The sequence below is a fragment of the Danio rerio genome, chromosome 4, assembly GCF_052040795.2.
Source record: "Danio rerio strain M-AB ecotype USA chromosome 4, GRCz13ab, whole genome shotgun sequence".
NCBI classification, from domain to species: domain Eukaryota; kingdom Metazoa; phylum Chordata; class Actinopteri; order Cypriniformes; family Danionidae; genus Danio; species Danio rerio.
The window spans coordinates 22,352,511-22,376,030 of NC_141024.2; the positions used below are offsets into that span (position 1 = coordinate 22,352,511).

The 23,520-nt window shown below is 34.6% G+C and overlaps 2 protein-coding genes across 8 annotated transcripts in view; one reads left to right on the top strand and one right to left on the bottom strand.

Moving 5' to 3' along the window:
• Window positions 1-23,520, bottom strand: part of lin7a (lin-7 homolog A (C. elegans)) — a 99,920-nt gene that overhangs the window by 37,959 nt on the left and 38,441 nt on the right. For both annotated transcript variants that reach the window (XM_087246286.1, NM_200709.1), the window contains 1 exon segment: window positions 20,789-20,907. In XM_087246286.1, the coding sequence (XP_087102412.1) occupies window positions 20,789-20,907 (119 nt within the window).
• Window positions 1-23,520, top strand: part of acss3 (acyl-CoA synthetase short chain family member 3) — a 239,992-nt gene that overhangs the window by 35,126 nt on the left and 181,346 nt on the right. For 2 of the 6 annotated variants that reach the window (XR_015483149.1, XM_087248262.1), the window contains exon 3: window positions 6,335-6,371. The exons of the other annotated variants lie outside the window; for them this stretch is intronic. The gene's annotated coding sequence lies outside the window, so the exon portion shown is untranslated. The remainder of the gene's footprint in view (window positions 1-6,334; window positions 6,372-23,520) is intronic. 6 annotated transcript variants of the gene reach the window in all.

A 23,520-nucleotide genomic window follows, 5' to 3' on the forward strand; every position in this document is an offset into this window, starting at 1 on the left:
TAAAGGAAGCCAAAGAGAACATAAAACCCAAGCTTCATCATGCAGGTGCTTTTAAGAGAAAACAACTACAATTATGTGATAAATTAACATATATATGGTGTAATATGAATTACTGATATACTGTTTGTTTCATTCAGTTTCCTGAAAAATGTATCGGTTTATTTTAGGAAGTAAAGAGAGCGTAATCCAATTTCCAGCTACAGCCTCCAAATCCCATTTCTACAGTGCAACACATGCAACATCTTTCATCACGGGTTCTGTATTTCCACAAACAGGTGCATCCAAAGAGCTTGTCTCTTCATTCACACCACCTAGGGACGAGACTATTAGCTTGAGGTCCTTTGAGGATTTGAAGAACCTATGTTTATCTCATTAGCCGACGCTTTTGAAACACAGCTGGTGCTACAGGAAGCTCCTTCTCTCTCACTGTCTCTCCTAAATAACAAGTTTCTCTTTAATCTGTCCTCCAGCACCTTGGGCAGAATCTTTAGCAGTTTTACAAACCTCCTACTGAGAGTTTAATGTGTTAAAACCCCCTTTAAACATCTCTTTTTTATGCCTGTTACTCTTGTCAACTTGAAACCACTAACTGTAAACCTTTTCAATAGGCAGGGGTTATCGGTTGGCCTTTAGAAATGGGTTGAGAAGAATTGAAAGTGGCTGCTAAGTGTCTAGAATTAAAAAATAAAACTGTTACTAAGTCAAGGTGACATATTACTTGTGAATTACGCTTCATTTTGAAAGCTGTGCTATTAGATTCATGAACAACTTCTTGTACAACTGTAACAGTTTTATGTATCTGATCTAAAGAAAACTGTTTGAATCATTTACATGAAATTTGTTCCCTGCATTTAAATATTCAATGTGTTTAATAGATTAAACAGATGACAGGTTTCTGGTTCCTACAGTAGGATGTTTAGCATCAGACAGTATAAGATGGACGGAAGTGTTACATTGTAGTCCGTATAAAAATAGAAGATTATTACGTCATACACATAAATTTTAAATCTATATCACTGTAATAAAGTGGGAATGGCTATATATCTTTAAATTTTTATTGCATTAAAAGTTAAAAAAAAAAATTTATTTACACACAAAAACATTTTATTCGATTAAATTTATTTTATTTATTAGATTATTTTATTTATTATATTTTTTCGATTTGTTTACTGCACTCAAACATAAGTAAACATTTATTATATTTAATAGATTAAACTTACAGATGTCTAATTTCTAGTATGTTTGGCATCACATATAAGCAGAAAAATCACTGAAATAAGTGTTACATTGTGTGTATCCGCCAAACAAAGCTGTTTTTGTATTTCATTGAATTCAAAATCTGGCATTCAAATACCAATACAAGATTAATACATTCAGAATGCAAACTTTAAATCCACATCATTGTAGTAAAGCGAAAAAGACTACATATCTTTAGTTCTTAATTGTCTGTTATGGGGTTTACAGGTACATTTCTGTAGAGATACTACTGTGAGACTAAGCCTGAAGCCAGGTTGAGGATCAGATGAAATTAATAATTCAAGATTGATAATAAAATGTATAGTAAAATTAGTATCGGCTAATCTGCTAATGATTAACCATGAAGCTTTGGGTTCACATGTTTGCGCAAGTAAATTGTTTGAGATCATTTTATTTATTTCTTTTTTGATGCAGACCAAAAATAAAGTTCTAATGACCTAATACTAACTGAAAAAGAGTAATCAGTTTCCATAAATAGTTTGAGTATTGTGAACACTGTTAACGATTTTAGTAAATTTACAGTATTTAACTGTAATATAAACTGTTTTTACTGTAGGACTGTTATGCAATATGTTACTGTATTTTAAAGTTGCATTGTAAAAAATAAATTTTTCAGTAAAGATACAATACTGTAAATACATAAAGATAAATGGTGCTGAAGATGTAAATACAGTATTCTTGCTATAATTGATTTACAGTAAGTTACTGTAGATTCTAGATTTCTTAACAACAAACTTATCTAGCCTGATCTAATTGAAGACACAACTATTTTACTTTGTCAATTGAGTGCCTAATTTGTACAAATTCAAAGGATTTAGTCATATGAAAATGTAAAATTTTTAAAAGGAGGCATGGCACCAAACCCCACCCCTCAACCCAACTGTCATTGTGGGATGAGCAAATTGTACTAAATTGTATGATTGAGATTGTATAAATTCATATGAATTAGCCACTAAAGCAAAAAGTTGGGATACAGTAGCATTGACATTTGAAGTTCATTTATAAAATAATTTTGAGAGGATCACGTACTTATGATTGACCACAGCTGGTCCCGTATTAGCTAATCACTATCCTCCAATCATATGATTCCTAAGTCACAATAAATAACCACAGTCTTCATTCCACAACTATCTTCGTTTGAAGAAACCCTCCTTTTTCCCCTTCCACCTATAGATTGGGTGGCATGATGGCAAAGTGGTTAGCATTGTTGCCCCACAGCAACAACACCGCCAGCTCTGGTCCTTGCCGGGGCTGTTGGCACTTCTATGCAGAGATTGCATGTTCTATCTGTGTCTGCGTGGGTTTCTCTTAGGTTTCCCGGATTTCCTCCAACTGTCCAAAGATATGCGTAAATCGCCTAAGACTAATGGACACCATACTCTAGCTCCCAGCATCAGTATTTTACCTTCTCAAAATAGTGCACCTTAGCCACATCAGCGGGAGAGTTGATCAGGATCTACCTGATCTCAATCTCCCCTCTCGCCCTGCGAATGGGAGGGAGCCCTGGGCTCGAGGGTCCCATGAGCTCAGGGCTCTCTCCCGGGACAGCATGCCAAACTAGCTTATTATAAATCATCAGCTGAGTGTCGACTCTTGAATTAGTTTTTACAATGAAGTGCAGTGTATTGTTGCTATTAGAAAAAAAAAATGGAACAACCAACTGTAGCATAATATTTGACGATCTAGAATTTTTATCATCATCATCTGTCGTTATTTTTGTTTTCAGCTGCTTATTAGGATTAGTTAAGTGCCAATCAGAGAAACCTCAATCAAAGTAGGTTTATTGGCTGAGCTTCAATATAAGTCTGTGAAGAATCAACGCAACCAAACGGAACGAATCAATAGATTTAAAAGGAGTTAAGTTAATCTTTCAGGAGCTATACGCATATGTATCCCCATGGAGAAGGGATTGTGTGTCTTGTAATTGCGTCTTGGAAATGCATGAATTTTAAAAAAGGTCAAGCTATTTCTGTGTGTTATATATACACTGCATACAAAAACAGCTGGTGGTTGAACTTCAAATCAGATTTATTTTGGTTTTGAACTAACTAATAAAGAAATTAAAGGAATAACACAAAGGCAATTCTGAAAACAAAACAAAAGCATACTTTTTCTCAAATGATGAGGATCAATTGACTTAATTGTCAACATTAAGAGACAGTAAAATGATAAAAATGTTTTGTAATTTTCACATACTATGCTGTTTTGTCAGTTCTCAAGTCAGCTATCTGTTGTAAAAAAAACACACACACTTGATTTGATGCTTCTTACTCATTGAATAAACACCCATCATGTTAAAAGCTTTCTAAAAGACAACAAACTAGCCATCATGTGTTGGTTTTTGAGACATTATAAAAAATGCAGACCAAAAACAAGGTGTTTCACATGCTTTTTTTTTGGGAAGACACTTTATTTGAGGTTGGTTAATGTGATTATATCAAACAAGAATCATAGGTGCTCTATTTGTCTTGTTGTTCCACATTGGTGCTTGATCCCTCGGTTCCAGCTCGTATTTCAGCCTGCCTGTTGGATATTTCACACTGGATGAAAGATCATCATCTTCAGCTGAACCTCGCAAAAACGGAAATGCTTGTAGTTTCTGCCAACCCGACTCTACACCATAACTTTTCAATCCAGATGGATGGGGCAACCATTACTGCATCCAAAATGGTGAAAAGCCTTGGAGTAACGATTGATGACCAACTAAACTTCTCTGACCACATTTCTAGAACTGCTCGATCGTGCAGATTTGCACTCTATAACATCAGAAAGATCCGACCCTTCTTATCTGAACATGCAGCTCAACTCCTTGTTCAAGCTCTTGTTCTCTCCAAACTGGATTACTGCAACTCTCTACTAGCTGGGCTTCCAGCTAACTCTATCAAGCCTCTTCAACTGCTCCAGAATGCAGCAGCACGAGTTGTCTTCAATGAACCTAAACGAGCACATGTCACTCCGCTGCTAGTCCGTTTGCACTGGCTGCCAGTTGCTGCTCGCATCAAATTCAAAACTCTGATGTTTGCCTACAAAGTGACTTCTGGCCTAGCACCTTCTTATCTGCACTCACTTCTGCAGATCTATGTGCCCTCCAGAAACTTGCGTTCTGTGAATGAACGTCGCCTCGTGGTTCCATCCCAAAGAGGGAAAAAATCACTTTCGCGAACGCTCACGCTCAATCTGCCCAGTTGGTGGAATGAACTCCCTAACTGCATCAGAACAGCAGAGTCACTCGCTATTTTCAAGAAACGACTAAAAACTCAACTATTTAGTCTCCACTTCACTTCCTAATCTGCAATTGCCTCTTTGAATATCACACTAATTGTACAAAAAAAAAAAAAAAAAAAAAAAAAAAAAACTACTAACACTTCCCTTCTTAGACTTTACAGACCTGAAACTTGCCTTTAGTACTTATTCATTGTTGCTCTTAGTTGTGTAAATTGCTTCCTTGTCCTCATTTGTAAGTCGCTTTGGATAAAAGCGTCTGCTAAATGACTAAATGTAAATGTAAATGAGATGATGGCCCGCTTTCAATGAAAACTCCTGTGCATCCTTGTTTGAAATTGAACTTTCTGTTCATCAAAGAATCCTGAGCTGCACAGCAATTTTCTGCTGTGATAATAATAGTTTGTTACTTTGGTGCAATAAGCATAATAGAGTGATTTCAGAAGAATCATATGAAATTGACAACTGTAAAACATTTTTCTGGCACAGGAAAAAATGATATATTCTTTAATTATATATTAAAATACTAAATATTTAACAGTGGTTAGCGCTGTTGCCTTACAGCAAAAAGGTAGCTGGTTCAAGTCCTGAATGGGCCAGTTTGCATTTCTGTGTAGAGTTTGCATGTTCTCCCCGTGTTCATGTGAGTTTACTCCAGGTGTTAAGCCAATAAAATTTAAAAAAATGCAATTAACACTTTCTTTAGATTAGGCAGTGGCGCAGTAGGTAGTGCTGTCGCCTTACAGCAAGAAGGTCACTGGGTTGTTGGTTCGAACCTCGGCTCAGTTGGCGTTTCTGTGTGGAGTTTGCATGTTCTCCCTGCCTTCACGTGGGTTTCTTCCGGGTGCTCCGGTTTCCCCCACAGTCCAAAGACATGCGGTACAGGTGAATTGGGTAGGCTAAATTGTCCGTAGTATATGAGTGTGTGTGTGGATGTTTCCCAGAGATGGGTTGCGGCTGGAAGGACATCTGCTGCGTAAAAAACTTGCTGGATAAGTTGGTGGTTCATTTCGCTGTGGCGACCCCGGATTAATAAAGGGACTAAGCCGACAAGAAAATGAATGAATGAATGAATATTTACATAGAATTCACCAAAAACATCAGATGACAGAAAATTCTTGCATTTAGAGGGCTTAGCTGGACTATTTTCCTTTTGAGCAATTTTCCTGACATTTAAAGTGTTAGTTCATTTAAAAAAGTAAGTCATGCTATTAATTCCTCACCCTTATGTCATTCCACACCCGAATGACCACTAGACGAGTCCTTTATTTGTCTTTGAATCACAAATTAAGACATTTTGGGTGAAATATGAGAGCTCCCTTATCCTCCATGGACAGCAATGGACCCAACTGAAAGTTCAAAAAAATACTAAAACGCCCTTAAAACATATGCCTTCAGTGGTACAATGGGAATATTATTAAGCCTGGAAGCTTCCTTTTGTGCATATATATATATATATATTAAAAAAAACTTTATTTAACAGTTTATTCTCCTTAGTCTCAGTAGAGCACACATTTACAAATTGTGCCTGGCCATATCTCTGATGTACTGTAGTAGCTCAGATGCACTTGTGCTTTGTTTCTTACAGAGGAAATCTCTCATGAACATCCAGGGAATACATCAGTGTACAACGCACTAATAATGCCCACCCTATACTGACACTGACGAGAAGAAACTGTTAAATAAAGTCATTATTTTTGTTTATGTGTGAACAAAAGTGATTTTGTAGCTTTGTAATAATCAGATTGAACAATTTTTTTTTCTGGACTTTGAACAAGTCGAGACTCTTGATGTTAATGGAGGATAAGGGAGCTCTCAGATTTCACCTAAAATATTTTTTATTTGTGTTTTGAAGATGACTGAAGATATCAGAGGTTTGGAACAACATGCGGGTGAGTAATTAATAAAATAAGTTACTTTTTTATGGGTCAATCAAACCTTTTTTCATTACATAAATGAATCCAATTTTCATATCTGAAATTGCTAATAGGTCTATATTTACAATGTGAATGGGACGCTGACAAGAGTTTCGATCCAAATGCAGGGTTTATTAACAAGAATGGTCGGGCAAGCAACAGTCAACACAGGAGCAAACAAAAGTATACAGACAGAATCATAGTCAATAAGCAGGCGGATGGTCAAGGGCAGGCAGCAGACATGAATAAACAAACAAAACAAAGCAAAGATTGGTACACTGCAAAACTGGACAAGGGAAACAAATCGTAATGTTCACAGTAATGTATAACAAGACTGATGTGAGTGAGAGTGATTTCTTTATTGTCCAGGTAATAAATGAATGATGAACTTCAGTTGTGTCTGTGTGAGTGTGTGTGTAATCAGCGGAATGAGGAAGCGTTGTGAGTAAGCGCTGCATGACAGGACTTGTAGTCTATAAAACAGCAAATTTGTGTTTATCAGCGATCTGCATCCACAACATCACTGTTGATCATAACAATATTATATATGGTGTTAAACCTCATGAAAAAATAAGTTTATAAAATAAATGAAAAAAAATCACATTCTGATCATTTTTACCACATTGTTTGACAAATTTTCACAATGAAAGAATTATGACCCTAAAGTCAGGAATTACTTGTATTTTATTTTATTTTATTTTATTTTATTTTATTTTATTTTATTTTATTTTATTTTATTTTATTTTAGGGTGAAATGTGAACTACAGATTCATTCATTAATTTTCCTTTTGGCTTGCCGCCAACTTATCCAGTATATGTTTTACGCAGCAGATGCCCTTTCAGCTGCAACCCATCACTGGGAAACACCCATACACTCTCATTCACACACATACACTACGGACAATTCAGCTTACACAATTCACCTTTACCGCACTGTGGGGAAAACCGGAGTTCCTGGAGGAAACCCACACAAACACAAGGATAACATGCAAACTTTACACAAAAATGCCAACTGACCCAGCCTAGGCTCAAACTAGCGATTTTTTTGCTGTAAGGCAACAGCATTATGCCATTGCACCGCCTGTCCTGAACTGCACTTTCTTTGTCATATTTACAATGCTATTCCTGTACTTTTTCTATGTCTGTCTACAATCATGTTTCAGCTCAGCTCAGTTCTTGCTTCTCTGTCTTCCTATCTCCCATGTCTTGAGGGATCACTCTTTTTCCTCTCAGCTCACTTGGAGTTCAGTTGGCTTTTATTAACCTAGATCTGTTTTACCTCCAGTGCGATTGACACACACACACACACACACACACACACACACACACACACACACACACACACACACACACACACATACACACAGGTGTGTTATTCTGAACCTCACTACTCTGCCCAGTGGAAAAAAGCCGCCCACGGGCCGCACTGATATACTTTGTGTAACCATGGTGCCTTGTCTGTAAAAAGAAATATGATTTCACTTCTCATTTGAAACCTTGTTCTCCCTCCTCTCTCTCTCTCTTAAATCTTTCCATCTTCTCTCACTGCCGAGAGTCAGTCAGACAATTCAGTGAAGCCCGATTCACATTTGCAAATGCATCCCACCAAGCGCAAAGAGGCTATTCCACGTAAACACACGGTTAATAAAGAGAGAGGCTGACATCTCTGACCCTGCAGCAGCCGCGTAGGCATTGATTGACTAAGCTCTCAGTTGATAATGGCCTTGTTGTCATATTCCTCTGAGAGCTGCATTTTAAATATACATGTTTACGGATGTGTTTCTTTTTCTAACAGATTGTGGGGGTAAGGTTTCTCACAATATAAAAACATCCCATCTGGATTCTCATTTCTAAAAGAGGTCATTGTGGGTTTGTGCTGTTGTTTTTCTCACATTCAAAAATATACTGTTGCGCCAATAGCCTTGTGGGTAGTGGGCTGATATGTAGCGACATTGCGCTTTGGGCATCCTGAGTTTGCAGACCTTTCCTCATCCTATTCTTCCTCTCCTTCAAATTTGCTTCCTGTTTTGTCCTATCATGATTAAACCAAAATGGCTAAAATGAATCTATGTATGAAGAGTTTAAATGCTAAAAGCCATCTGGTATTTTCTTCTAAAATTAACATTTTTCTCTGACTCTTGTGTGTAGACTCAGTAATTTTACTTTTATAGTGACGAATAAGTTATTTACATTGCCTTTAAAGTGAAATAACTGAACATAAACGTTGGAGGCTGACAAAAATGGTCATTATAGGAGATGGCATTTAGAGGCTTTTGCATCTGAACTCTTCATATTTTGTTGTATAGGATTATGCATCTGTGGAGTTTTGCATTACATTGATCTGAACTACACTAAACTTGACTTCAACAGTGACAAATAACATATACTAAACTGAACTGCATCGGTTTTCATTTAACTAAACCACACCAACATTCTACACTACTCTCACGTCTGTCGGAATTGCTGGAATGTTCCACAATTTTAAATATTATAGCTTTTACTCTCTATTCTTTATTATTACTAGGCTAATCTTGACACAATCTACATTGTAAAAAGCACTGAAGATTAATTGAACTAGAAAGTACGACACTGTCTAATATTCTAAATGCGACTGAATCAATAGCTATGTACACACTGAATGAAAATTTGGATTTGAGTGCTCAATTCTGTTGAAACTATATCCACTGACATTCGAATAGGAAGAAAAAATACCATGGAAGTCAATGACCATAACCGGTGTTGGGTAAGTTACTTTAAAAAGTAATAGATTACAAGTTACTGATTACTACTGGAAAATTGTAATTTGATTAAATCACTAATTACTTGATGTAAAAAGTAATCAGATTACTAAATACTTTACTTTGAAGGTACTTAAAAAAAATAAAAAATACTAAATAAACTGCAGCTCTTTCAGTAATTTAATATTCACTGAAAAAAAACATTACAATGGGTTTAACACAGCAGCTTGACAAATCCAAAAGTTGCAAAACTGCATACATTTAACCCTTGACATTCATTGTAGAAAAAACACAATTTACAATGTCTGCGATTGTGGAGACAAACTGTAATCACTCGAATACGTAAAATATGGAATACGTGAGCACATCAATCCCAATATCCAAGTGCAAGCCATGCTCCTTCATTGGAAATAACAAATTTGCATGTGCAAAAGACGTGATATGTGAACTGCCCCATAAGCCTATACACTTCTCAGATCTTCAGACGTTACCTTCACTCCCGATCCTCATAAAAATCCAATTTAGCCTGTTGAGGCTGAGCTGGGCCACTGTGTTTTTGGGCGGCGGTGTCTTTATGTCCTAGAATTCTTTGTGCTTGAAGTGCTTTAACTTGCTGGTTGAGTTAAAATCAGTAAAATGTTCTTTGGAGATACAGAATGCAGTTCACAGTAATACTTTTGTTTTTACGTTCATTGAAATCAAAGTAGTGTTTGCATTTTCTCTTGAAGAAGCATGCACTCTAAATGCTCATGAACTGACATGTAGCTGAAAACGTGATTTAAAAAAATTATGTTTTTTTTTAATCTATATTAGTGACGTAAGTCAATTACACAGACTTTAGTAACTGTAATCAAATTTCACAAATTTAAATTGTAATTTAGCACATTACTGCCTTCCCCAAAAATGTAGTTAGAATACTGTGGAAAGTGTTACACCCAACTCTGGCCGTAACATATCCTGTTTTGTGTTTAACTGTAGACAAAAAAAAGGGAGAGAGTAAATTTAGAGACTGAACTTTCCCTTCAAGGGGATTCCAGGCATCTTATAAATAAACACGCTTACACTTTTAACATTAACAAAAAGCGAGATCAGAATCAAAATTGGATGAATTCAGTTTCTGAATTCAGGATTTGTTCCACTGCTGTAAACAGTGCGGCGCTGCCAAAGACTGATTTCATTTGATCTTGTTTTTTTTTTTTAATGGTGTACACGTGTGATAGATGCAGGAGCCTAAAGAAATAAGTCTTAGTACATAACAGTGCATTAAAGATTTACTTGTCTTATTAGCACATCCTAAATATCTATGCTTAAGCATGCAAAGCATTTACATAATTGGATTTATCCAATATAATTACAGTGTTGATTACTTTTGCATTGCTTTTCTTAACTTTTTGAAGCTTAAAACGTTTAGTTGAACATTTTCAAAGGAAGGAAAGAAATCTCTCAGGTTTCATTAAAATGCCTTGCTTTGTATTGCGAAGATTAATGAAGTCTTGTGGGTTTGAAACAACATGAGATTAACTAGTTACATCATTTTTATTTTTTACAAACATACACTTTAAAGAAATGTTCAAGATAAAATAAAAATAAAAAGTTTTTTCAATAAATTTACTCAATTTACCAGTTAATAAACAATTTTATATTACAAATGAAAATACTTTTATCACTAAGATCAAGGGAGAATAGACATATAAGAGAGTCTTCCAGAAATTGTTGAATAAATACATAATTAAATAGTGTCAATGGTCACTTTTATATTATATATTAAACTATACAGGGTGGGCCATTTATATGGATACACCTTAATAAAACAGGGAAGATTGGTGATATTAACGTCCTGTTTGTGGCACATTAGTATATGTGAGGGGGCTTGTAAATAACTCATGAAAGAATAAAGATACATTTAAAACCAAGCACACCATTGTATTACTTGTGAAATTCCCAAAGAGTTTATTAAGGTGTATTCATATAAATGGCCCACCCTGTATAAAACTTTTCATATTATATATTTAACCATAATTATTAAATGTTTCATTAGACAGTTAATTAAATTTTCATTATTAATTGTTCATTACTTTCTATACTTTCTAAATATTGTGAGACCAATAGAATTTTAATTTTGATAGCTGTTGTATTTTTGTAAATAAGAAATAAATGTATATTGTTATGTGATGGGATGCTGTCAACAGAGTTGAGGATCCAAATGCAGATTTTTTTTATGAGAATAGTCAGGCAAGCAATGGTCAAAATGGGCAAACAGATGCATGCAGGGAATCCAGAGTCGTGGTCAATAAACAGGTGAATGGTCAGTACAGGCAGTTAGGAATCAAAACTAGAGAACAAGGAAAAGGGTCAAAACACGGCTAGCCTAGACAAAGGAAACGTGTCGTAATGTTTACAAAACAGATAAACAAAACCATCTAAACAGTTCAGGAGCAGCTTCCAGCCATGTGTGATAGCAATCAGCGGAACAGGTGTAAGTGTGTGGTGCATTACAGGATTTGTAGTCCTTAGTGAAAGTGAATAAATGAAGTCTCTACAAGTCTTGATCACTGGTGATTGTGACATACAAGTTTGTAATACTTTTCAAACCAATTTTCTTTTACTTCTTTCGTTTTCTTTTCAGCAAAAAGCAAATTTGATAGTAAAAAGATACTGTAAACACAACATATAAACTTTATATATAAACTTTATCACTGTATGGGGTTTTAGGAGAAGTTTTGTGCTCTGTATCAAAATATCTTGAAATGACACCTCATGCCATGAACCACCATTTATGTGCTGATCATCTTGATTTTAAAGTGCTTTGTGTTTGTGGCATCTAATGTTCCTGTTCTGTTTGGTTTAGGACATTCTCACAGCACATTTTGTCTTACTGACATTGTCCCTGTCCTGCAGATCTTGGCTGTTGGCGATGTAAATTGAGTCGACGTTGTGCTATGCGACTGTCCTTTCACACTCTCGTTATGGCAATGTAAGTGACAGATTGCGCCATATGATACCTCACGCAACTGCCGGCCCATGAAATGAGCTCATAGGGCATCCATGCACGGCTCGGCCTGATGGATGCTGGGAGTGTGAATTGATGTCCTACCAAAAGTTTTATTACATTAAAACACTGTTCTCTCTGACTGATGAGAAACTTTGCCAGAAAATGAACTGTACTTAACGATTCAAAAGCTGAATCTCTCATTCAAATTTAGGTATGTCTCTAGAGATGTTCCACATCTGATTTTGGCCCTTTTACTCATCCAGATAGTTATAGCCACATTAATCTCAGGCAACACTGTACACAAAGCATTTATGGACTATCTGATACATACTACATTACCCACAAAAAAAGAAAAAGAATTTAGAGCAGCTAACAATGTCATGACTGTTTGCTGAACTAAAATGTTTGAAATGCATTGGTTAGAAGTTACAACTGCTATTAGTATCTTATGGTAATTAAATGTATAATTTAATTAAATTTATACAATTAAATTGTCTTTAACAAGTGATTTACATAGCATAAATAGTCCTCTCTTTAGATTAGGTCACAAAACTGGATGACGCTGAGTTAATAAGGCATTTATTACCACACAAATGATCTATTACTATATTCCTAAATAATTCATTCATTCATTTTCTTTCGGCTTAGTCCATTTATTCATCAAGGGTCGCCACAGCGGAATGAAACACCAACTTATCCAGCATATGTTTTACAAAGTGAACGTTCTTCCAGCTACAACTCAGTACTGGGAAACACCCATACACACTCAGACACACTCATACACTATAGCCGATTTAGCTTATTTAAATCACCTGTACTACATGTCTTTTGACTGTGGGGGGAAACCAGAGCACCCGGAGGAAACCATGCCAACACAAGGAGATCATGCAAACTCCACACAACAAATGGCAAATGGTTCAGCTGGGACTTGAACCAGTGAACTTCTTGCAGTGAGGCAACAGTGCTAACCACTGAGCCACTTTGTCACCCCTGCTTGAATAATAAGATATATCATTGTTCATTTGAATAGTTTATTAATCATTTACTAGCGCATTCTGAATAATCTTAACTAAATAAGGGTCTCGTCTGTAAATAATGTTATGTAAATAAAGCAATACTTAATTTAGTCATGAAAAATTTATCAACAAAGGATGACAATACAATCATTAACATCACATTATACACTTATATGCATTAATGGAAAGAGCGGCACCATTAGTAAACGGCGTTACTAATGCCAATACTTTTCAGTAACAATTAATTAAATTAATTACTGTTTACCCCGTTACAACACCGTTGCCTTTACTGACAGTAAAATGTGTGTTATTATAATTGAGATCACTGAAGTGGTTTTAATGCAAGCAGCATGTCTCTCAGCCTCTCTTTCTCTGGGATGGGTATGTGTGTGTGCGGGGCTGGGGCAGCACACATAACCAACCAGTAATGATGACTGGTGTGTCTGTCAACGTGGTGTAACTGAGAATGTGATGATTGGCTTAAATAGAGTACACTTCCATTGTTTGGCAATCAGAGACAGAGTTGTGCGGGTGTTCACACAAAGACAAGCACAGGATTTTTTTTCACACCAATGAACAGCTGCCAGAAGGATGGCAAATCCAACAAATTCAAAGGTAGCTTTTGTAAACTTGCATTATAGGCACTACTTTTCCTCTTTCTAATATTCATAATGATATGTTGAACTTGATGGTTGTCTCTCACATTGTTTCACAACAGCATTAAAATAGTGTAGATTTTATAGTCATTTGACAAATGCAATTTTTTTTAAATAACGCAATAGTTACTTTCCCTGATAATTAGTTACTTTTATAATTAGTTACTAGCTCAATTACTATTTGAGATAGATAACTAGTAACTATAAGTAATTACTCTTAAAGGAATGTGCCCAACACTGCTTATAAGTAGGGCCAGATGGAACCTGCGGAAATATTTGGCTATTTCTGCGCAGAATTTTGTTAAAAATCTGCGGATTTATGCAGAATGACTTTTGAGTATCATAACTGAAACCTTAATATATGAACTAAAAAAGTAATACCTTTTTTTAACTTGTATTTAATGTTTACAATGCATACCCAAATAGATCCACTTTATTTGGCAAACAAAGCAAGTCTTCTGTATAATATCTCTACTAAAAGACAGAAAATATTTTTTTACACACTGTTTTGTGAATAAATTACATTAATATTTTCATATTAGTCAATTATTATACTGAAATTAATTTAAAAACTGAATAAATATAAATATACGCACATTTACATAAGTAAATAAACAGAATCAATGAGGGGCTAAAAATCTGCGGAAATCTGTGGAATTCTGCGCTTGCAGATTCCGTGTGGGGCTACTTATAAGTCAAGAATACAGCATTTGTAGATATATTTATAAGCTGCTTAATAACCTATTAATGTTGAGTTAATGCTTTACAAATAACGATTGAACTATTTGCTAATGCTTAATCAATTGGTTCATAGTGTGTAGTTATCATAAATTGTTACTCGTTTTTGCTATGAGTAATAAACACTTCATCTAAAGAATATATGCCAGCCAAAGTCCTTTTTTTTATGGCTGCTGAAAACACCAGCACTCTTCCAAATCAAAATGATCATCTGTGAGTGCATTTTGTAAAGCTTTGGTAGTTAAGCAGAGCAATCATTGATTTACTTAAAATGGTGGCTCATCGTCTCACCATGCTGCTGCCATTTTTAAAAATTAGGCTCTTTCATTGACAACAACTAAAAAAATTCTCTCTGCTTTGCAAAAAAAATATTCGGTGGACATGGACCCTAATTTTCACAACAAACTAAAAGACAGCCTTACATTTGTATATGTAATGGGCTGCACGATATTTGTAAAAACATACTTTGTCGAAATTTTGTATTTCTGCGATATATTTTACGATTTAAATAGAATTTCCTGAGATTTCTAATTTTACATTGATCGGATGTGTACAGTATGTGCATAAAATAAAAGATTAGTAAATTACAAGCATAAATTAATACATTAGAACAAACATATACAAACAAATCAAATAGACTTAAAAGAGACTAGAGCTTCATTTTTTCTAAAGAGACTAACAGTATTGAGGTACAGCAATAAAATAATCAAATTTAAAATAACACTGTATACAGTATAGATAACATTTAAAGTGGATCAAAACTCAAAAATAGTTGTCGTAAAATTATTCTAAACTATTCTAAACTTTTTTATTCCACTTCAGATGTTGTCTGCTGTCTTTGTTGGATAGATTTAATCATTTTTTAAGCTACCAATTTAATAGTTTCTTATGCCCAAATGATTTAAATTATAATACCAACTTAACATTGTAGACATTGCGATGTAACACATTCGCACATTGCAACATTGATGCTGAAATGATATATTGTGCAGCCCTGTGTAAATAATAAAGGATGCAGACTGCACTGTGTTAGCTTGCTTCTTTTCCTCAAGTGCACAATCTGTTTAAGTTATAATGTTATAATAAAAAGAATATGCGTAAGCTTGTAAGATCTGACTATGCTGAGGTCAAGAGCTGCAGTTACAACCACACAAGTTTGCAATCTTCCAAAAACTGTAGGATTGTTGCTTGTATATTTTTACCCTGTTGTTTATCATATAGTTGGTCACGAACCTCCTCATACTGTTTCAAAACAAGCACATGAATAAACAAGCTCAGCCCACTACTGACAGAAAGCACAGCTGTGGTGTCACACCAAAAGCCAGCATATAATCACCCTGGTAATAATTAATTAAATAAACAAAGCAATTAACATAATGGCTTTCTTTTCTTGTCCTGTGTTAGACTAAACACACACACACACACACACACACACACACACACACACACACACACACACACACACACACACACACACACACACACACACACACACACACACACACACACACACACACACCCCTATGCCTTTCCACTAGGAAAATTCTGTAGGGAATAATATTGTATCCTCTGTGATCATCGTTTAAATTAACGGTTGATAAATTGATTCATGTGATTAATAGTGTAAAAAGGAGTGATTGAAAGGTCTCTGGCACAGCATTTTTTTTATTAAATGAAAAAATGTGTTCAAAAAACATGGTGGTTCCACTGACATGTACTGACTTCTTAGAAAATGCTTATTCCACAAAAATTTAGTCATTGGATTTACTCATTTTGTTTAGGGAAAGTGGTTGCAAACTATTTAATTGGGCTGAATTTAAAGAAACAAATTAAGCTGAACATTACTAAAGGTAATTAAACCAAATTAAATTCAGCCCATATAAATTGTTTGCAACCACGTACCATAAACAAAATAAGTAAATCCAATTAAAAGTTATTTTCAGTGTACATGTTTATGAGCTAAATGTACCAGCTGTGTTGGGATATTACTTTGATCCATTTTCAGATAATTCTTGATGATCTTAAAATGCTTTCCTTAATGGACTCAACAACTGTGGACAGTAAACTAATGCTTAGTTCTGTTCCCTCAAGTTTTGTTGAAGAGAATGTTTCATAAACTCATCAGTGCTCACTTATTATTTCTTGTGTAAGCATGCATGCACCTCAAACCATGCACGTTAGTGATGTCCAAAATAAAGAGGGCAGTTGACCTAAAAATTAAATGTCTTCTATAATTTACTCACCCTTGACTTGTTCCAAAACACTTTGAGATTTTTACTTGTGTTGAGCACTTAAGAAGATAATTTGAAGAATGTTTAAAACCTGTAACCAGTGACTTTCATGGTATTTGTCTTTTCTTTTATACAGTATATATATAGACAGCTATATTTCCATACAAACTAAACGTATGTCGAACTGGAATATCACACAACATATTTGTAAAGCACCATTTATATCCAGTGAGTTAAAGAAAACAAAATTGTAACTTCCTGATTAACTGGTGCCAAATAACACAAAAAATAGGAATTTGCTGTGGAAGGAGAAGCCACTGTGGGCGTTTTTTATTATATTCTTGCACCTCTGAAGATGAAGATGAAACACAATGAATGCACAGTGGCTTTTAAAAACTTTCACTTTGGGAGCGTAGCCGTTTAAGAAAGTTCTGGGAACTACTTTGATGACTGGCTTTATCTGAGGGATTTTAGAATCAGCAAAACAACAGTTCAGATTTTTTTTTTACAATGTGGTCAGAGCACTGGTTTGACCATTAATGCCGTCCCATCACAACCCATTTTTGATATCACATTATTTAATCAAAAAGACATTTTTGATGTGCTTGCTGGAATTTATATGGTGAAAGTGATTCCATCGTAGTTTATGCACATTTTCAAAATGTTTGTGCATTTTGGCGTTCCCATTAAACATTTTTTATGCAATGTTCCTAAATTTGCATAAAAAATAGGTGGATGAAAACAGCTAATGGTTACAGGTTTTCAGCTTTCCTCAAAATAAAAAAAAAAGTCAAGGGTAATAAATGATGCCAAATATCAATTTTGGGTAAACTATCTTTTTTTATCAGCCATCAATAAGGTATATTTACAGTAAGTCCATTATTGATTATTTTCTGGCATCCCAAGTCTGTGAGGTAAATTCAGAGTTGTGTATGAGTGCATTTCTGCTGTTGCAGCTTAGAAACTGTGGAAGTACAAATCTTAAAGTGAAGATGTTCCCATTTAGACTGCAGTTGCCCGGGTCAACCTCATCCTCTGAATAATTGCATTTCTGCGAGTTCACAGAAGGAGCGTAGTAAAACAGGCACCAGACACCACTATCTCTGCCTGACAGACACACTTCTATCATCACAACCTCAACACAAATCTGTCACTGACGTCAAGCAGAGTTCATCCCAAATTCATCTTCAGTTTGTATCTAACACTTCCTTTTCTGCTCTGCAATAGAAATAGGCATTTGAAAATAAATTATTGAAGAGAACTAAGCAATGAATGAAGCTCATTTGAAGGGTTACATTAAAACAACATTGTGAAAAACAGGGGGGGAAATGAAGTAGCTACAAGATTATACAACTACAAAAAAGTTACAGCACTTGAAAAATCTCAGTTTCTCTGGATATACTGGATTTGTTAGGTCTGGGTTTGACTAAACAGAGCTATCATTTGCTTTTTCTTTAAAGATCCAATAAGATTTCCTCCTCATTTTCAAATATTGTCACATATATTGTCACAAATATTGTCGCTTTTTTCAAAAATCAGGTTATTGTTTTCAGAAAATGATAATTGGTCCAAATAACCCTAACCGTACCTTACCTTAAATACCTTTTCCACCAAATATTTCTTTAGAGCAGGGGTCTCAAACTCAAATTGGCTGAGGACCATATACTGTATGTGTGCACGTGCCTGACCATTTCAGTGACTGGCAATTCATAGTAGGGGCGCTTTAACATTCAAGCACAACAAAAAAGTGGAAACTTGATTTAATTAATGCATTCAGACATTCTTCCCCAGCGTATATGCAGACAAAGCTCCTTCCTTTTGTTTCTTATTGTACATATTGAAGGAGCTTAAATTTCTATGAAATACATATAATATATACTACATATAATAGGCATAATAATAATAATTATTATTATTATTCTGTCCCAATCAATTGTTGCTTACCCAACAGTTCAACAGATAGCACAACAACAGCAGAAAGCAGAATGGGTAACTTAGTGACATCACTGGCAATTTGGCAATTGTTCTGCTCAATATTTCTTTTTTTTTGTAAAACTACAACAAAGAGGGGAAAAAATAAAATAAAACTATATATATATATATATATATATATATATATATATATATATATATATATATATATATATATATATATATATGAGCAATATCACATGAGTAGCAGTGCGATATGGCTGTATATCGGCACTGGTGGGAGGCGTGCGTTGGCACGAGGCCACAGGCCTCGAGTGCTCCCACCAATGCCGATATACAACCATATTGCACTGCTACAAGTGTGATATTGCATTTATACAACAGTTTGACGGCATAATTGTGTATATAAAAACAAAATAAAACACGGAAAGTCTCAAAAACCCTTTTGTATGAGGAACTACTTTCTTCCCCGTTGGATTCAAATCATAAGCTGACAGTTAAACAGCTGAGCAAGCATCTTTTAAACTTTACATCTGTAGTGTCTGCTTTTTGCTGGCTGTATGTGGGCGGAGTAATACACAAAGGTTAAAGAGGCTGTACGGGTGCTGATATTATTTTAATATACCACAGCTATCAGCCAATCAGATTCGAGAACCAGACAGAACTGTTGTATAAATAATATACACACACACACACACACACACACACACACACACACACACACACACACACACACACACACACACACACACACACACACACACACACACACACATACATACACACATATATATATATATATATATATATATATATATATATATATATATATATATATATATATATATATATATATAGTTTTATATAATTTCTTTTAAAAATACAGCTTTGGTAAATATAGAGCAATTATGGACATATATATTTCAAAGTTTAAATCGGCCTCAGAAATAATCTGCATGTGTGTTACTCTCGACCACACACTGAGAGAAATAGATGGCAGTTTGAGACCCCTGCTTTAAAGTAAAAATATTGATATTGTGCTGTAAGCAAATTTATATGAACTTACTTTAGGTCATTTTAGTGAATAATTTAGTAACTTTAGTAATGCAATATTATTTTATTTCAGGGAGTTGTTAGATTAGTCAACAGTACACATTTATTTCAGTTATTAAAACTATACCATTAATAATTGTAGGTTTAGATAACAATAACAACTTTGATATATCCACAAACAAACAGAGAAATGTAAGGTGTTATGCAATTCAAATCCAATTAAGACATGTTTGGAGTACATAATGCATTTGCTGTTATGGCTTCACCTTCTTCATTTGTCATGTGGACATCGCTTTTTTCTGTCTTTTTTTTTTGTAAATGTAACAAAATAGCAGCCTGGACATGTTGTTGAACATTTCCCTTTTCTCTTCATTTGTGACAGAATTTGCATATTTAATTCACTGTAAAAGAAAATGCGGTTTTCCACACAATCTTTTCATGTTGTCCCATATGCAAACCCATTAAGTTAACTTAAAGTACAAATGAAATAAAAAATAACCACTGAATAAAACCTACCATAATTTTGTAAGCTCACATTGCTAGTTTTGTGGTGAACAATTCATTTGTGCATGTCATAAAAAAATTAGTGCTCTTGTAATCTTTTATGGAAATCTGAAAATGCACTTCCTGTTTGTTTTCAGTTAATTTGTGGGTTCCATCTGTCCTAGGCATGTCTTAAGTATATTAACCACATCCCTCCATTTCACTAGAAAGATCTGTTTCTCTTGGAACTGCGTTACAATACAAAAAATAAATAAATAAAAAACTTCCAGTTCATGCAGAATTGAATGTTTTTAACAATTTTAAGTTTATTTGAACAAAAATCAGTTAATTTGTTTTCCCCAAAAGCATAAGATTTGTGTTGTTTCAACTCATTTTAAATAATTAGTTTGATCAAGCAACAGCAAATGTTGTTTTTTAAAGTGCTGAACTCCTATTACTGAAATATGAGGATATATATTTACACCATGTGCTCTGTGGAATTAATGTGCTAAACCCATAGCGGAGGTAAAGGTGAAGCATAACGCAGGGCTCACCTCTCTAATGGCCGTGCAGAACTCACTCTGTAGGACTTTCTTCAGGGACTGCAGTTTGTGACCCGGGACGTCACCCGACTCCTGTAATTTCTCCAGCAGCTCAATCGCTCTGGTCACATCTGAGATGGAAAGAACGAGAAAGAAAACACAGATGTGTTGAGCACCGGAGGGCCTGTGTTTCAGAAAGAGGCTAAAGTTTGCAGTAAAGGGCAGAGGGATGGCGGAGCTGCAGCGAATCGATTGCTGGGATAATGGAAATAGACTTGCTGAAGGCCAGAGGGGCCACTGAAAGCAATCAGTGCTCTCTTTACATGAAGCAAAAGGCACATCACACTGGCTGTGCCCCCTCTGTTCTGCAGACCTACAGGACACTCATTCACTGGGGGTCGGTCATAGCGTGTTTCGGCCAGAATATATGTGTCTTTCGCTGTCTGGATCTCTGTGATCCAGTCTGTAATCAAGACACATCAGGGTGGTGTAATATACTTGGAAAGAGCAATCAGTTCTCATTCATGTCAAGGGCAGATGGTTGAGTGTGAAAACACAGACTTATTAGAGAGATGCTGTGTGTTCTAGTCATTTTGTAGTAGTTGCTTGCAGGGGTGTAAAATACTTGAGTCATTTTACTTGATTAGTGTATGTACTTTGAGTATTAATTTGGAAGATTTGTGTGTAGGTACAGTTTAAACAGACTATACAGTGTAAATGTTGTCAATAGTGTTCAGTGTTTTTTGTTAGTTTCATGTCATAAATCCACACTGAATCGTCAGGTGCAACGGGTATTAATTTGGCCTCAAACTTAGTTGTTGACTTGCATTTAATGAATCACTGAGAGCCATAGTTTAAACTAAAAATAAAAAAATAATGAAAAGTCACCCTTATCCTATATATATATATATATATATATATATATATATATATATATATATATATATATATATATATATATATATATATATATATATATATATATAAAACTGATGCATGAAAGTATATGCAAATGACATTTGATATACAAATTCAGATTTAAATTTCACATATGCCCAACATATTTCATTAATGCAACTTGTGCTTTGAAATATATTAAAAAAAAGGTCTGTTGATTTATTCTTTCAACCATTGAAATTTCAAATATGCATAAGTTCAAATATATCTGATAAGTTTGTTTATTCAGTTCAATGCAATTCACCTTTATTTGTATAGCGCTTTTACAATGTAGACTTTGTCAAAGCAGCTTCACATAAAAGATCGTAATAAATAGAAACAGTGTCAGTTCAATTTTCAGAGTTTCAGTTCAGTTTAGCACAGTTCAGTGTGGTTTAATAATCACTACTGAGAGTCCAAACACTGAAGAGAATATCCATCGTTGCGTAGCTCTACAGATCCCGAACCATATGGTCATATATGAGCTCCTATATACCATTATAGCTAATTTATTTTAAAATATATGTACATATTTGTATTTAAATTGATTTAAAAACCAAAATGAAACCATTTTTGGCAATATTTTAAAATATATGTTGCACATATGACATTTTTATTTACAATGCTCAGCATACATAAGTGCACCTCTCACAAATCTATCTTTTAAAATTCATATTTTTAATAGGAAGCTATACAATATTATATTATAAGCCTAATCTGCAGCGTATCTAAAATAATAACTCACGATAATGGTTCAGTTAATTTGGTTCAGTTTTTGGTTCAATTTAGTCCAGTTAATTTGGTCCAATGGTCCAGTTGATAACTACACCGATTTACATGTTATAGAAAAATATTAAGTACAAATTTAAAAAAGAGGAAAAAACAAGAGAAGCAAAAAATAAAATAAATACAATTTTTGTTTAAAATGTGTAGGTTGTAATTTTTTTTTCAATATTTAGCTTGAAAATAATTGTATTATCTTTCAATTTCTAAATATGTTCAGTGACTAAAATATTATTTTAATAAATATATCTGTTTAATAAATAGGTTTTGTTTAAATGCACCAAAATACATTGCCTAAATTCACTGAGAAATAGATCAAATTATTCATTTTCAAAATGTGGTGCACTCAATTATGCTGAGCACTGTATGTGAAATCCCAAAATACAAAAAGTAATAATTGCCATATATTATATTTCTATGTGTGGAAATAAACACAAAGGCCATTTTGTGTTAAACCGTGTCTTTAAGAGCTAGAAAAGGAACTTGGGATCAGTGGAGCTTTTGCTTTTGAAAAACACAAGATGAAATGCAGTATAACTTAAAAAATCAGAGACAACTTGAACATCTTATACTTGGAATGCTGTGTCATGTGCGAGACGCTGTAAAAAAAAAAAAAGCAAGAAGCAAACGCAGCTGTCAGACAAGTCAGTCTAAGCGCATAATTAGCCAGAAATTAAATGGAAAACAGTGCTTTTAGATAAAGGCGATTTCAGTGTTGTTGTAAGTCTTGTCCTCATTATGGTCTGTTAGAGCATCTACCAGCATAGGCTAATGGTTAAAGCTAATAATCTATACCCTGGAAACCGATGATAAGCTGTGTTATTCATTGCACGTCATGATTTTGCCAAGTATGATGCAATCCTGGATTAACATCTATGTTGATGCTAGAACATCATTTTTGTTTAAAAATGTAATCCATACCTATTCCCTACCCCTAAACCCACTCAACCACATTAAAACTAAGATTTTCTAAAGAGGGGAATGATAATTGGATAACAATCATGCAGAAACCAAACAGTAAGCCT